At 45.4% G+C, this 17,357-nt stretch overlaps 1 protein-coding gene across 1 annotated transcript in view; it reads right to left on the reverse strand.

Annotated features, from left to right (window-relative positions):
* The window catches only part of Scn11a (sodium voltage-gated channel alpha subunit 11), an 88,199-nt gene that overhangs the window by 10,842 nt on the left and 60,000 nt on the right, over positions 1–17,357 (reverse strand). Inside the window, exons 17-23 of the mRNA XM_037208035.1 lie at positions 16,989–17,106; positions 15,925–16,079; positions 11,815–11,988; positions 6,589–6,690; positions 5,911–6,180; positions 4,536–4,589; positions 1,554–1,695 (exon numbers count right to left, since the gene is read on the reverse strand). Of these exons, the coding sequence (XP_037063930.1) occupies positions 1,554–1,695; positions 4,536–4,589; positions 5,911–6,180; positions 6,589–6,690; positions 11,815–11,988; positions 15,925–16,079; positions 16,989–17,106 (1,015 nt within the window). The remainder of the gene's footprint in view (positions 1–1,553; positions 1,696–4,535; positions 4,590–5,910; positions 6,181–6,588; positions 6,691–11,814; positions 11,989–15,924; positions 16,080–16,988; positions 17,107–17,357) is intronic.

Below are 17,357 nucleotides of genomic sequence, written 5' to 3' on the forward strand. Positions count from 1 at the left end.
TAGGAAAGAGACTGTAAATGAGCAGGTGGTGAGACTCAGTGCAAGGCAGTCTCTGGAATGTCCCTGGGCAACATCTCTAATGTTTTCATTACAGGAACTTATACTAAGAAAATAATCAGAGATAACCAGAATTTTAAGAATGCTCATGATTCTTCAAGCCAGGAAGAAATGTAGAAATGACTTAACCAGTAAAAAAGAGACAAACAATAAAGAGAAATTATGGTCTATAGTTCAGCTCCTGTGTGTGCTTGTGTGTGTGTGTGTGTGTGTGTGTGTGTGTGTGTATACAGGTATGTGCATCCTTGTGTGTGCAAAGGCCAGAAAAAGACACTGTGTGTCTTGTCCTACCCCTCTCCACCTTCTTCCCTGCAGCAGGGTCTCTCACTGGACCTGGAGCTAGGCTGGAAGCCAGCAAGTCCCAGAGGCCCTCTTGTCCCTGTGCCCTGCATACTAGAGTTACAGGCATGTGGGAGCTGTGCCCAGCCCTTTACATGGGGATGGGGATTTGAACTCAGGTCTTCATAGTTGCACAGCAAACATTCCTACCCACGGAGTCATCTCTCCAGCCCTGAAAATTCTTAAAATGATTTTATAAAATAGGCTATGACTAATGAGGTCATACACCTCAAAATTAAAAGTATAAGATAATCCCAGTATATATATGGTTAAGAAGTTGGCTGGAAAAATGGCTCAGTGATTAAGAGCACTGGTTGCTTTTAAAGAGGACCTGGGTTCAATTCCCAGCACCCATGTGGTGGTTCACAACCGTCTATAACTCCAGTTCCATGGAATCTGACATCTTCTTCTGGCCTCCATGGGTACCACACATATGAGGTACACAGGCATACATTCAGACATACCAGCACACATTAAAAAAAAAAAGATTTTTTTTGTTTTTTTTTTAACTGAAGATTATTCCAAAGTATGCCAAAATGGTGAGGCATTGTCTAAAGTGGTCATTATTTGATGACTGATGTAGAGGAATCTAAATTGTCTTTTATTTTTCTGAATTTGCAATGTTAGTCCAGAGCTCCAGAGGTTTTCAGGATCAGAAAAAGAAATATCAGATTGTTACTGTCTGGGATGGGAGCCTGCCTAGCTCGCCTCTCCCTGTCATCTGTCAGAACAGCTTAAGGAGACCTCCTCAAGCTGGTGGGAGCCAGGACACAATAACTCAGAGAGGAAAGCCTTTTCTCTTTAATTGTGCATAACAAAATACTCTTGAGATGTTGTTGATATATGACCGCAATGTCACACATGTTAATCATGCTGGTTACTAGTCTCTTCAGGGCCAATTAGCAGCAGCCTGAAACTCAACAATAATAATCTGAATTAAGACAGAGCCCAAATGCCATGTCTGAGCAGAATCCAGATTCCCTGACCTTAGCTTTGAGAAGACCCCTCTGGTCTTCTCCAGGCTAGAGAAGGCGGGATCCCTGGCTGCTCTTGAGCAGAGTGGATTGGCTGCCCTGAACAGCCTCTACCTGAGAACCACACTCCCTCAAACGCCGGCAAGACTGGGTGAGGCAGCCCAGCTGGGCCAGCATGCACACTTATCTTTTTCTGCTGCTGGTTGAAGTTGTCAATAATAACTCCAATGAAGAGGTTCAGGGAGAAGAAGGAACCAAAGATGATAAAAACCACGAAGTAAAGATACGCAAGGTGATTCGCCTCAAAGCTCGGCTGCTCATCTTTCTGTTGGGGACATTTTAATAAGAGAAAATCAATTACTGAAGAGGATTCAAGCCACCCTAGCTGCCTTGTCCAGAAGACCTGAGTGGATTTCCCCAGCAAGTTTAACCACATAGCATCTTGCTGGCAGCTGTGAACCACTGGGCGCCTCTGGTTTGGTCCCTTGCTTAGCTCAAGGTGCATGAAGTGGGGGGAAAGGAGGCAGGGTGTTAGGGCTTTTCTCCCAAACAATGAGAAGCATTAAGGGATGAAAAGAGGGCAGGACTTGTCTTTTGAAAATCTCCCAAATGTCTGTATGGATACACCATTGAGGATGCCCAGCACTGGACACATCCACCTTAAAAAGGGGTAACCAGACTCCACGGCTGTTCCACACACCCCAGATGTCACACTCCGACTGTGGCTGTGTCTTCTTACGCATGACCAGCACCTGGCACACCTGAGAGTAGATTCTCAAGACACATGGATGAGCAAGCAGATGAATAGGTGAGTGAGCGAACTCCTGTGTGGTCAACAGCTGGTGACAAGCATGTTTTCCCAGCTCAGGGCATGCTTGAAACCACTCAAGACCCTTCTCAGCCAGGTTTCTCACTTCATCTATCTGTCTGTCTACCTAAGTACATGTATGTTACACGTGCATCTGTATATGCTTGTTCACACGTGTTGTGCATGTGCTTTTAAATTTTATTTATTTATTTATCTACCTACCTCTCTCTCTCATTCTGTGTGTGTGCGCATGCACGCATGTGCACCATAGTATATGTATGGAGACCAGGACAACTTGCAGGAGTTGGTTGGTTCTCTCCTCCCACCATGTGGGTCAGAGGGATCAAACTCAGCTTAATGGCAAATTCCCCACGGAACCATCTTTCCAGGCCTCGCTGCCTTGGCAGTCTCTCATCTGAACCCAGATCTCACCAGTATGGCTGGTCTGTCTAGCCCGCTTGCTCCTGAGCTCCAGCTCCACCTTCCAAGTACTGGGATCATAGGCGGGGAATGTTCCCATGCCAACCCAGCACCTATGTGGATTCTGGGGATCCAACTCTGGTCCTCAATCATATACACATATCATACACACAAATACAAACAATAAAAATTTAAATTATATATGGCATATGTAATTATGTGATTTAAATATTACAATAAATTAACAGCTAAGTATCTACTATTAGCTTTGGCTTTCCAGGAATGAGGCTTTATTAATGTACTGAGAATTAAGCTAGTGATTTGTTGCTGTGCATTATCCACATATAAATGCCAGTCTGTGAAACTATGATGAAACAGCCATGCACTCTCTCCTCCCTCAGCGCTGCATCTCTCCTGTTCCCAGTCCACCTGTCTGCAGCCCTCACCTCATCTCAGGCATCAACTCTGAGGTTCCCCAATACAGTAGCCACACATGTGTCATGATAAGAAACTAAGAAAACTTCCCCCACTGCTTCCATTCTTGACTCAATGGTCTGTTCACTGTCCAGCTCCGGGGCACTCCCTTCCAGTCCGTCAACTGAACCAAATGAGGAACAGGAAACAGAATAGACTGCTGAGTGCATTTCCAGCTTTGGGACTCAATGCTCACTTTCTCTTTCACTGAAACTCCACAGTTGGCAATCATCGCCTTTACTCCCCAATGAGCCTGAAGTCATGAGAAGTTACTCCTTTGCTCCAATTTAGTTCAGTCTTAATGCTTCTCCATGGTTAGGACAAGCAGACTTTGAAAGGTGGATTCCTGTTCTCCATCACTTGGGGATGAGCTAGAGGAAGTCGGGGTACCTTGCTATGATGCTCAGTCTCTGTCAACTTGACACAAAGTAACGTCACCTGGGAAGAGGGACCCTCGACTGCCAATGGCTTCTGTCAGATTAGCCTGGGGGAAGTCTGTAGAGCATTCTCTTAATTCCTAATTGATGCAGGAGGACCTACCCCTAGGTAGGTGGACCCAAGTTATATTAGGAACATGGCTGAGCAAGCCAGAGGAAGTGTGCTAGTTTTACGGCAACTTGACACACACTAGAGTCACTGGATAGGAGGGAGCTGCAATTGAGAAAATGTTTCCATAAGATGGGGTTGTAGACAAACCTGTAGGACACAGAAAATTGTGGGTGGTGCTCCCCCTGGACTGAGGGAGGGGGTTGTCCTGGGTGCTATAAGAAAGCAAGCTGAGAACACCATGGAGAGCAAGCCAGTAGGCAGCCCCCTCCACGGCCTCTTCATCGGCTCCTGCCTCCAGGTTCCTGCCTGACTTAAGTTCCTGCTTTTGTTTCCCCCTCAATGAACTTTGATACATAAGTGAAACAAACCCTTTTCTCCCCTTTTGGTCATGGAGTTTCATCACAGCAACAATAACCCTAAGAAGAACAGGAAGTAAGCCCGTTTTTCTCTGGGGTCTCTGCTTCAGTTCATGCTTCCAGTTTCCTGCCTTGAGCTCCTGACCTGGTTTCTCTCGGTGATAGCCTTTAACCTGTTAGCCTAAAAAACAAACAAAAACCCTCCTCCTCCCCCAAGTTGGTTTGGTCAGAGTTCTATCACAGCAACGGAGATCCAGGACACATGTGGTTGTCTTGTTCCTATTAGGAGCCCCATCTCTAAGTGAGTGGTTTTCATTTCTTCTCTTGCCATGCAGAGAAAATGTTGTGCTCTATGGGATCCTGGGGTGTCGGACTCAGCAGAATACATTAGAGCTTTTTTGTCAGGCGATATCTATACCATCATTTTGCCTCCAGAAGAACAAGACAGAGGATCTGGAATAATAAAGCCGTCATGCAGGAAGCTTGGGGCTGTCTGTGTTCTCATATCATCTCTTGTTTGAGCATACCATTCTAGAACATAGTGAGACATTGACTCACCCCTCTGGAATCAACAGCTGCATTCATAATGTCCAGCCAGCCCTTGTATGTTGCCTGAAGCAGAATAGAAAAACAGACACAGATGTAGACTTTTTTCATGGACAGATGTGTGCCCTGCAAAAGCTTGCCAAACCCAGGGGCAGGTGTTCATCCTGCCCCAGAGAGAGTTCCTCACAAAAGAACAGTAGGAAGGACGGGAGGGGGATGTTGTACATTTTTTCTTTCTTCTTCATTCCCCCAAGACTAAATAAATTTTTAAACAAAATAAATTTCTACACTGTAGGTTGCTTGGGAAGGGTCTTTCTGATAGCACATGGCTGTGCTACCTGCCTGACACCTGGCTGCTGGAGCTTGAAAAGAGAGCTGTTGACAATGTCATGGCCTGCACCAAAGGATCCTCCTCTCTGGCAGGTGTTCTGAACAGCAAGCAGCGAGATACCATAGAAGACAAGGCAAGATGAACAGACCCTGAAATGGGTATTACTATGTGTGATGGCTGATCTTCATTGTCAACTCGCCTGGCTGTGAAATCACCTAGGAGACACACATTGGGGCGTGTGGTAAAGGTGTTTCTGAGGAGGTTTAATTGAGAGGAGAAGACTCATCCTGAGTGAAGGTGGCACTATCCCACAGGCTGGGGACCCTAAGTGAGTAAAAAGAAAAAGGCGATCTGGGTGCCCAGATCCATCTCTTTCTGCTTCACTTCCTGACTGTAGAGCCGGTATGACCCATGACCTCACGTTCCCACTCTCACATCTCGAGAATTCTCACCACCACATCTTCCCCACCATGGTGGTCTAGTCCCTCAAACCACAGGCAAAACTAACCTGCCTTGAGTTGCTTTCATCAGGTGCTGTGGTTAAATGAGAAATGCCCCCCACAGGCTTGTGTTTGAACACTGGGCCCCACCTGTTGGTGCAGATATAGACCTTAAGAAGGTGGGCTCTTGCTGAAAGAAGTGTGTCACTGGGGACAGGCTTTGAGATTTATAGCCTGCCTCCCCTCCTGTGTGCAGATGAAATGTGATCATCCAGCTTTTGAATCCTCCCTACCACACATTCCTCTGTGACGGACTAGATGCCCTTTGGAGCTATAAGCTAAAATAAAACCTCTTCCCTAGCTTGCTTTTTGTTGAGCATTTTAGCATAGCAACAGAACAGTGACTAATGTGTCAACTACTTTGTTAAAGAAATGAGAAAAGTAACTAGACTAGACACTCTCCATGAAAACTAATTCCCAAAGATGCTGCCCCACCCCCATGCCGCCTCCGAGAATAGGACTAGAATCCAGTCTCAGTGGAGTTACTATGTTTTTAGTGACTGATCAGTCTTCCAAGTTTTCTCTCCCCAGATGAAGACAGACCCACAGCACTTACCACTTGCAACAGAGCGAGGTAGGCATTCCCCACATTGTCAAAGTTGACTTTCGGGACCTCCCACAAGTATTTGCTACCTTCACATTGGCTTCGGTTTTGAATTTTGGTGTGACTGATGTATCCATTTCTATCTGTCCCATTAATGCATCTTCCAAATTTCCCAGAAAAAAAATTTACTCCCAGGATGCAAAATATGAGCCAGAAAATGAGGCAGACCAGCAAGACATTGAGAATGGCGGGTATGGCACTGATGAGGGCATTGACCACAACCTTAGGGAGGCAAGGCAGAAGAAAACATAACAGGCAGGACACCCCAAAAGCTCTCCGTCTTCCCAGGAGGAACCCAGTGTGCAGGACTAGACCTCTGGAGTTATTTTGTCTTTACTATGACCATCTCTCCCCCAGCCCATAATGAGCTCTGCTTTCTGCTCATATGGCCGCCACCAAGAATGACCTCAGAAGTGCCCTGTGAAGATGACGTTAGACACACGGGGCATGTCTTTCCCTAGGATGCTGAAGGGAAGACAGAGGCTGCCTTGGCTGTCAAGACACAGACCACAGCATACATAGTCTTTTCTCTACTTTTCATAGTCCAGGCCCTGGTCTGGTTACATAGAACCCCAGTAAAAGCTTAAGAACAGCCCGTCCTGTTAGGTAAGTTTCCACACATCCATGTACCTTCATTCCTTCAAACTGAGACAGCGCCCGCAAAGGCCTCAGTGCTCGCAGAGTCCGGAAGGACTTCAAGCTTGGTGAGTTCGCGAGACTGACCACAGATACCTGTGGAAGAGACAGTGCTTGGTGAGGACAGTTGCCTAGGCAGCCAGAACTGCCAGTGCAGATTCAAAGGCTCTCTCTCTCACGCTCTCTCGCTCTCTCTCTCTTTCTCTCTCTCCTTTCTTTTCTCCCCTTTGGTATGTATACATGTACGTGTCTGTCTGTCTGTCTGTCCATCTGTGTACCTGTGTGTAGAGACCAGAGGTCAACTTGTGGTGCTTTTCTCAATTTCTCTCCACCTTATTGAGACAGGGTCTCTCACTGAACCTGGAGCCAAATGGACTAGAATGACTGGCCAGTGAAGCCTAGTGTACACCTGTCTCTGCCTCCCTGGTTCTGGGGATTGCATCTGTGTGCTACTGTGCCTGGGTTTTTACATGGATGCCAGAGACCCACACTTAGGGCCTCATGCTTATGTGACTCTCTCTCCAGCACTGTCGAGGACCCTATTTCTGAGACATTAAGTACAGCAACAAACCAGGTCCTGCTGGAAGGGCAAGAGCAGTTGCAGTGAGAGGGACATGTTTGTGTCATTTGAGTCACAAAAGACGCTGAGAAACTGGTGTGAATTCAAGGAAACCAGATGGCCATGACATAGACACACAGGACAAGATCATAAATCAGACTGGGCCAGGACCATGTGTGAGATGGCTAGATTACAAAGTCTGTGAGCAACATTAAATATTTTTATTTAGATAATAGTAAAGTGCCTGCCTCCCAAGCATGTGGACCTGGGGGTGGATCCCCAGTAGCCATGTAAAGAGCCAGGTGTGGAGGTACACGCCTGTCACTCCCATGACGGAAGGTAGAGACAGGAGGATCCCTGAGGAGGCCAGCTAGCTTATGTACATGGTGAAGTTCCAAGCCATGGAGAGTTCCTACCTCAAATGGAAGACACCTGAAGACAGACACCTGCGGTTGACCTGCCAGCCATGCTAGGCTGTGCACATGCAAGCCCTTAGGTGCACTCACACAAATTCACATACATGTGCATGCATGCCCCAAAAATAGAAATAAAAAGTGTTTTAATACACATTTTTTAAATATGTTTTTATTTTGTTGGGAGAGTATTTAAGCAGTTTCCAGCAAACTCTACTCTGCTTTGCCCTACTCAGAGGGAAAGGACGGTGAAGGGGCCTGTTCTGGAGTACCAAAGCAAGACTCTCATATTGAGGGGACACCCCATGGGGGCTTACGCACCTATTCATCTGAGCCTCAGGCTAGTTGCTGTTCCATCAAATTTGGAGATAGCAATCAGATTCTCACACTAAAACAGCCATGATCTTTTCCACTCTCAATCACTGTTCAAGGGGGCAGGTCTTCTAGTGTGACTTTGTTTTTATTTGTATTTTTTCCTGACTGGCATTGATCATTCTGCTCTTTTTTGAGACCCCCATTAATGTATAATATATACAATTTATATATAATATATATAATTTGTATATGTTATACAATTCATATTATACACCACTGTGGTATACTATATGATTTGCTACTTCTTCCCCATTTTTTGTACGTGTGTGAGCACCTGCACCTCCACCACACATGTAGAGGGCAGAGGACATCTTGCAGGCATATCTCCTCTCCTACCTTGATCTGCCTCAATGCAAGCACCTTCACCTAATGTGATAACTCACTGGCCCACGCTATTCTAACTGCTGTGGAATATTACAGGACACAGCGGTCATATTGTATGGACCTGTTCTCCTTTGATGAATAGTTAGGCTACCTCCTTTTCTTTGTTATGAGGAATACCATAAGCTGACAGACTTGTTTTTCTTGGGTATATATCCAAGAGTTTCCATTGGATCTATAATAGGAAGTGGCATGCCTAGACTATAAATAGGCACTATTTGTAATTTATCTAACACTGCAAAACTTTCCCCATAATGGCTATCCCAATTAAATTGTTAGCAGTGATTAGAGATTCTGATTTCCAATACTCTTCTTGACACAGGTGTCACTTAATTGTGAAAGATGTTTTTCAATCTGAGTGATGCGAACTTTCACTTTCAAATGCATTTCTGTGTTGACTCATGAATTCAGTCTGCAATTATTCACACGTGAATAAATGCAACCGGGTTTCTCCTGTCTGTGTCTTCGCTCGTTCTCACCTTTGGGTGTCATTTTCCTTGTGATCTGTATTATATATTAATACTTGCCATGATCACAGAAAATACTAAGTTCTGGGGTCTAATTTGTCTTAATTACAATTTTAGCATTGCCAAGTAGAAAAATAGAAGTTTTACATTTTAATGGAGTTGGACTTACTTATTTTTGTGTTTTAGGTTTGTGTTTTTCTACTCCAGAATAAAGATCACTATGTGGACGCTCTTAAACTTTTTTCCATTTATTAATTTATTTGTTGGAGGAGGGCATTGTGTGGCGCTCAGAGGTCAGAGGACAACTTGCAGGACTTGGCTCTCCCCTTTCACCACACAGGCTCCCGGGATTGAACTCGGGTCATTGGATTTGGTGGCAAGCACCTTTATCAGCCGGGCCATCTCAATGGCCCCCATTGTATGTAACCTTAATTGATTTGTGTGTAATCTTGGTGGTTTTCATAAGAATTTCACCACCACCACCACACACACACCCTTGTAGGCTCAAATGCCTACTCACCAGGAAGGGAATTGTTTGATAGGATTATAAGGATTCGGAGGTGTGGCTTTATTGGAGGAAGTTATCACTGGGGGAGAGGGGCTTTGAGGTTTCAAAAGCATGTGCCAGACCCAGTCTTGTTCTCTCTCTCCCTGCAGATCGGGATGTAGCTCTCAGCTCCAGCACCATGCCTGCCATGCCTGCCGCCATGTCCCACCATGATAATAATGTTCTAAGCCTTCAAAACTGTAAGCAAGCCCCCAGTTAAATGTTTTCTCTTATAAGAGTTACTGCAGTCATGGCGTCTCCTCAGAGCAATAGGACAGGGACCAAGATACCTGCTGTTTACAGATGAGGAGACAAGACACTCACAGGACCAGTTCCTAGTTTCAGTTCTGGAGCTGAAGAGCCGTGAAACCTGGAGTTTCCTGCCACAGTCTATACCGCGTCAAGACCAACCCTGGGCCTCGCTGGTGAATTGTCTTCTCTGTGACTCATAGGCACATAATTATAAATTTACGTTATGCTGTTTACATCTGTTGTTAGGTTTTGTTCTGTTTATTTTCTTACCAATATTGCACTTGTCTTGGGTTGAACCAGCAATCCCAGCAAACAGCAGGTGAGGCAGGAGGATCAAGGTTCCAGTTCATCCTCAGTTCCACAGGGAGTTTGAGGCTAGCCTAGGCTACATGAGACCCTATGTCAAAAACAAGCAAGCAAGGGTTATGCTTGTCATATTTAGATAGTTTGCAGTTTCCCTCTTCTGTTCTTCATAACAACTTGATTAACACTGATTTTGTTAAAACCTAGTAAAACTTGCCTGTATAAACCATCTGGTCTGTTGATGTTTTTGACACTGTGACTTTAGACTACTGTTTGATATATTTAAGGATTGCTGCTAGATTTATACTATCTATTTTGAATTTGCTAAATTTAAATTATTTATAGGCTTCACTTGTGTGTTTTCGTCTTTATGTGCATGCACACTGTACGCGTGCATGCAGAGATCCAGAAGTCAATGCCAGTGTTGCCTTCAACCACTCTCCACCTGATAAGTCTTAGTAAACCTGGAGCTCACCAGTTTGGCTAGTGAGCGCCAGGGATCCTCCAATCTCTATCCGCTCAGAGCTGGAATTATCGCACCGTGTAGATGTACCTGACTCTTGTGCATGGGAGTTGGGGATCTGAACTCAGGTCCATGCTTGCCCATCAAGCACTTGGCCAACTGGGTCACCACCCCAGCCCCTTCCCTACTTTTAAGTTCAAGTGCAATCAACATAATGGTAGAAGAATGTATGTGTTAAAGCCCTGCGCCCTAGAGTGAGACTTCTTAGGTTTGAATCTCACCTCCACCACTTCTTACCAGGGAGTCTCAAATAGTTCTTAGCCTTTCTGAGTTATTTTCTTCCTCTGAATACAGGGAAAATAAAAGTCCCTTCCACAAAGAGTGACTATGACAAGAAGAGGGAAGAAGACATTTGGCACAGGTGGCAGAAAACGTGGCTGTTGGAAGTTTTTTTTTTTTTTTCTTCTCTAAATGTATCATGATGCCATCTTGGGTTTGTGTCTGGTAGCCATGGCAACTAGAGCAGACAGGTAGAGTGCCAGCCAGGTCTGTGGAAATGCAGCTGTGGGCATTCCCTAAGGGATCGAAGAAGGGAGACTTGAGATCCCTCTCCCAGCACAGGTCATCTTGGGAGTAGAAGGCTGATTGACAGCAGGACTCCATGATGCACCTTCCTATAGAGGGGGTGGGGCTCTGCAGTGATGCAGCCGGTCTATTGTCACCCACACACTGTGAGAAAGCCCCGTGGATTCATCCAGCTCACCAAGTGGAACTTAGAAATTGGACTTTAGTATATCGGTGGCCATCCAGGATGAGTAGACAGACATTGGTGGTTTCTCTTCAGAAAAAGTTAAGGTAACAGTGGTCCAGAGGAAGCATCAGAACATGCTCCACTATCCTTATTATTAACTTTAGCACTATAGGGCTGGAGATGTGAAGCTCAGCATCACCACGAATCTGTTCTACATCCTGAAGCTAGTTGTTAACCTTCTAAGCTTCAGGAGCCTTTCTCTTTAATGTGGCAGATATCATACAACACTGCTGAGCTCCTAACAATGGCAGTGCGCATCGAACAAGATAACATAGGTGAGCCTTCCTCTCCCACCTCCTAGACACCGGCACCAGAAAAATGGAAAAAGAAAAAAAGGTGGAAGGAGAAGGAAACATAGGGAATGCCCGAAGTTCCTCTGGGTTTTCATCAGACACAAGCAGGGTTCGGGGAGAGAGGGGCGGAGGAGTGTCATCACGGAGACGGTTGGAGCAGTGTTTTTATGAGAGGCAGGGCCCAGGAGGACCGGACCATGGGTGGACAGACGACAGTTAGCAGTCAGTACTGTAACAGTGCGCACTGTGATTTGAGAGGACCAGTATGATGACCACAGGAAAGGCAGACCCCCCCCCCACGGTCCCCTCTCCAACCCTGCCCCAACCCAAACAGGGCGCAGAGACAGTAAACTTACGATTACAATGAGGAAATCAAGCCAGCACCAGGCACTGGTGAAATACTTCCGAAATCCAAAGGCCACCCATTTTAGAATCATTTCCAAAATAAAAATAAATGTAAAAATATTATCAGTACACCTTAGTAATTGCTCAATTTTAGGCCGTGTGGAGATATTGAAATCTTCGAATATCTGAAAGAATAAAGCACAGCCATAGATAGGCCAGGTTGAATATTTGCAGAGTTCCTTCCTGACTTTGAATTTTTTTATATTTTATATGGATAAAAGCTAATTGGTATCTTGGTGATGAAGTTTTTGTATAAAAAGATTAAGGCAGGTTTTTTCCAATAAAATGTATTTCTTCATTAAATAAATATGGAAAATTCCATGTCCATGTTTCTGTGACCCTGGTGATCTCACGGCGTCTCCTCACTGACCCCCTATGATGGCTGATGTGGTTAAGTGACTAGAATCTCTTAGGTGACACACCTCTGCATGTCTGAGAGAATTTATAGGCTGGATTACCTGAGGAGGGAAGAATCTCAACTATGGGTGGTTCCAGCCCATGGGCTAGGATCCTGAACTAAATACAAGAGGAAAAGCAAACTGAGGACCACCATTGTCTCTCTGTCTGCTTCCTGACTATGGACACAATATGACCAGCTGCCTCACGCTCCAGCTGCCATGACAGACTGTACCCTCCAAGTGTGAGTCAAAATAAACCCGTTCTCTCTGTGGTGGTGAATTGTCAACACAGTTTTGTTGTTAATTTTATGGACACAGTCTTCAGTCACCTGGGAAGAGACTCCATGATGGATTGTGCAGATCACATTGGCCTGTGGATGTGTCTGTGTCTGTAATCAGTAGTCTAGATTGCAATAATTAGTGTAGGAAGAGCCAGCCCACTGTGGTTGTCACCATTTCCTGGGCAAGGAGGGGATCCTAGATTGTATACATATAGTGTGGGTGCTAAGGAAGTATGGATGCATTCATCTCTCTGCTCTTAACTGAGGATGTAGCCTAGTGGGCCTAGCTGCTTCATGCTTTGACTTCCCCACAATGATGGACTATAACCTGGAATTAAATCCTTTCTCTTTAAAGTTGCTTTCATCGGGGCATTTTTATTGTAGCAACAGAAGTGAAACTAGACCATCCCCTTAAGTTGATTCTACTGGGTAGTTTCCACATCAGTGAGAAAGGTAACTAATACACCTCTGAATCTGAGTGTCTTCCTACATAATAGATTGCCACGTCATTTTCTGGGCTTCCTCATCCTTTCAACTGTTACCAAATGTATCTTTCCAAGTTTCCTAGAAATGCCATGCCCTAGACCACCACTTTAAGCATCCAGGTCCCCTTAGCAACTGCATTCAGTGCCTTTCCATTGTGTTCCTAATTCTAGACTCTATATCTCAGCAAGCCTGGAGTCCATCATCTCCCATGACTAACAGCCTTACCAATTCACTGTGCGCATGCACACATGCGCGTACATACACACTACAAATAATATCATTTTGTGACTGTATTGTGACACACTAAAATGGAGAAGCTCTGAACCAAAGCTCCTGGTGTAAATTTGACTATCAAACATCCATTAAGTGTGATTATGGAAATGAGACCTGATGCTTTGAACCTTCTCCATGGCTACACCCAAACATTTCCCTCACCCACTCTGTGTGTGTGTGTGTGTGTGTGTGTGTGTGTGTGTGTGTGTGTGTGAGAGAGAGAGAGAGAGAGAGAGAGAGAGAGAGAGAGAGAGAGAGAGAGAGAGAGATTGAGAGAGAGATTGAGAATCTTCGGGGCCAATAGAGTTAGGTATGATCTATCATTTCAGCCTTTCTATAGTAAGAATGAAAGGAAGGAATGAGAGAAGAGGGTTGGTACTAACCCTGCCCGAGATACTTAAGAAAACACTGAAAGTGGGCAGAGAATCGGTCCCATTTTAGGTACAAGGTAGGGCCTCATCCTAAGGGGAAAAGAATTCAAAAGAATCCAGCCAACTCACTTCCACATACCAAACTGAATTTTGACTAGAAAAAAAAAAAGTCCTTATATTGTTTGGAAGTAAAATACCTCCCACAGGTTCTCATATTTAACAATTGGTTCCCAACTAATCTACTGTTTTTTGTTTTTTCAGGGGGCATATCACTTTTTTTCTGCTTTCTGATCCCCGAGGTTGTGAACAGCAGCCTCATGATCCTGCTGCCATGGTATTGGGCTGTTCCTACCTCCATGCCTTACTCACCATGATGGGCTGCACCTTGAACTGTGAGCTAAATACAAGGCGAAAAGTCACTAACACAGCTCTTGTCTCTTCTCTATCCTGCTGGCTCCTGCTCAGCCTTGGGAACTTGGCTGAGCTGACATTATACAGGAAACTGCCCTGTTCCTACAAGGCTGGGTTGAGCACAAATCCTCTTCACTACCCTTTGGCCTCTCCTGCTCTGAGCCCATCCCTTACAGTTGTGGTCTGTAATCACTGCATCTGTCTTCTCTTCTAGACTCCATGCTCCATGGAGACCAGAGACTTGTCTACATTACCTGCCTGTACAGGTACAATCTGGACAGCATTACAGGCTCGTTTTCTCTTTTGAAAGCTTAGCTACAGCCAGCTAAGCAGGTCAGAGACATGCAACTGAATTTCAAAGGTTCCCACTCAGCCAGGAACAATTTTTAATAAGAGATACTTGTTACTACTGTGCAATTGTCCAGACCCAACCTTCTCAGTATCTAACAAGCCCCACATCATCTTGGGAACTTATTACAATGTAGGCTCTGATTCAGTGATCCAGAAACGGCTCAAGATTCAACATTCCAAACTAGCTTCCCATGATGTTGATGGTGTTGGATGGGCTTTCTCCTGGTGCCCTCTACATGACATGCTCTGTACTGCTCTGCCCAGCCTACACCTTCCTCTCTGAAAGCAGATTGGGAACTAGGACTCTACGCCTGCTGCTAAGTCTCTGGTCATGTCTTCTTTCCCAGACACCAGGGGGCATGTGTCTGTGGGCTTCTAACAGCACCACTGCCTTCCTGCTGCTTGGCACCATTTATGAAATAATATAAATGTAACCATGCTATTTACGACACACAAGCAGCAGAGATGTAATTACCAAAGACTCACAACCAAAGTCCATCAGGGGAGTTCCCGGGATGGTTCTAGAGAAATTCACACTTTTGTTTGAGGAATAACTTCCACTCTGTGTGGGACGTGGGGATTTATGCTGGCCCCAGTCCCCACACATGATCTGCACTCCTTCCCTTCCCTTAGGATTACACACGTGTAAAGCACGAGAGAGAAGGCACGGGACACAAGAAGGCACTTGTGTGGCATCTCTGTTACAACAGACTGACTGTGAAGTAATCTGTCACTCCAAATCAAGAAAGATTCTGTTCACTCGGCATACAAACAGTAACACTTTAGTGTCGTGTTTGAGCCATTTCAAGGGGAGATACAAGACAGGAGAAGGAGGACGGGAAACTGAGGAAGAGGGGAGCTAAGGAAAAGGGAAATATGTAAGTGGAAAGGGGAGCTGGAGAGAGGACGGGAGTGACTGGAGAGTGAAGAGAGCAGAAAGGTGCCGAGGACCCTGATGCTGAAGGCAGATAGACTCAGAGTTCCTCATCATCCTCACTGAGAGTTACATCACACCTTGACCAGGAAAGATCATGAACAGAACATAGCATCTCCTTGTCCCTTAAGGGACCACAAGTGATGGGAAATATTCAAGCAACTGGTTATATCCTCATCTGTTCCCTGTAGACCTTCCCCTAACATCTTGTCTTAGAAAGCAACGTCATGATCTTCAGGGAAATTGAGAGTAGGAACTGTCTGAAGTATGTGATACAGTGGAGATGTCTAGGAATCCTCCAGAAGTGGGAAGCAAGTGGGCAAGTCAAGTCCAAAGGCTAGATAAGAAAGCACTTTCAAACACTGGCCTGAGTTAAACCTCTCCAACAGGGAAGGCACCTTCAGAGTGGGGACTCGGACTCGAGACGTGAAAACCCTGCTCACTAGGGCGCCACCTGTGAAGAGCTCCCTCTGCTGTCCATTTCCCACCATCACAGTCACGATGCGGTGCCCCCAGCTGCCCCTTGGCCCATCGTCTCCCCGGAGGCATTCTTTACCAGTGCTCCACTGCTCAGCAGGATGATAAAGATTATAAAACTCTCAAACCAGCTGTGCTTCACGATTTGGTAGCAGGTTTTCCGAAGATTCCACCACACAACCCAGGGGGACTTTCTCTTGTCTGTTTTGTGGCATAGAAAATGACAACTGAGGCCTGAAAGGAATCATTTGTCACATTAGTGTCTGGAGTGAATTGTGTTAGTAAACCTCAGCTCGTCACTTTATGTCCCACCAGAGAGGATCTCTTTCCAAAGCCTGAAATCTGGGCTCAGCTATGCTGCCCAGAAGGAAGAGGTGAAGTGACAATGTGCCAGCTCTGAGCTCTGCCTGTTTCCACGTGCCCTCTTGCACGTTCTCTTTAAAGGAGACAGCTTCAGGCTAGCCCATTGGTTCTCTAAGAAGGACCAGCATGTGCAGCAGGGCCAACTCCATCATGCACTCAAGCTAAATCTGCTGGCCCTTCACTGATACCACGCATGTGAACAAAGCCATCTACTTTTAGCAGAGTTGCCCAGCCAGGTCAACTGATGTGGAGGTCTATTTATCATTGTATGCCATCAATGACTTGTGGTTATTAACTATGCCAAAATTGTGGGGTGGGGAGGTTGTAACATACAGATAGTACCCAAAGGGTTTCAAGAAACTTGAGGGGAGGACTTCCAAGGCTTTGTGGACTCAAGCCACACATGGAAGAACTTGATCAGTTATAAAGAGGTTTACAAGCAGCCTTTGCTCTCAACAAAGGCACACCTTTATCATGGACCACATTCCCTTCACACCTCACTCCCCTCCCTCTCCATCCATTCTGACAGTGAATATTCCAAGGACTCTACAAATATGCTGATATGTTGGCCCAGCTAGTTCTCCAGGAGAGCTTTCAGATATTCACACTGCTGGGCTGTGTGAACAGAGCATACCTAAACCAAGAGCCTCTTGAAATTCCCTCTGTCAGAATCTAATAATCTAATAATACTAGTGACAGAAATAAGACGTCCATCCAAACCACAAAGCTACAAAGAACACAAAGTCTCCTTAAGCTATGTGTAAAAATATGGCCACTTACCTTTGGGCAAGCACCTGTCTGGTTGCCTTTTGGGGAGATCTGTTCCTGGTAAATTTCTAAAGACATCATTCAGGTCAATCGTGCTGCATTCTGAGAGCACACTCACAGCATCAGACTTCTGCACGTCAGAACAGGGGAAGAAGGAGTCAGTCACCAAAACGCTCAGGCTAAAACCAGCTAGGCAAAGGCTTCTAGATCCAAGGATGTTAATAATATGCTGTTCCTGTTGGGACTTTTTATTAAGTTCTCTATCAGCCTCACTTCAGGAGAGTATGATCTCGTCTCTCACAGCTAATAAGCAGCCAGGTATATGTGTACACAGCAGCTCAATCCTTCTCCCCTATAAATCATAACCCTAATAGGCTGCCA

Source organism: Peromyscus leucopus, chromosome 7 (assembly GCF_004664715.2).
Source record: "Peromyscus leucopus breed LL Stock chromosome 7, UCI_PerLeu_2.1, whole genome shotgun sequence".
In the NCBI taxonomy this organism is placed as follows: Eukaryota; Metazoa; Chordata; class Mammalia; order Rodentia; family Cricetidae; genus Peromyscus; species Peromyscus leucopus.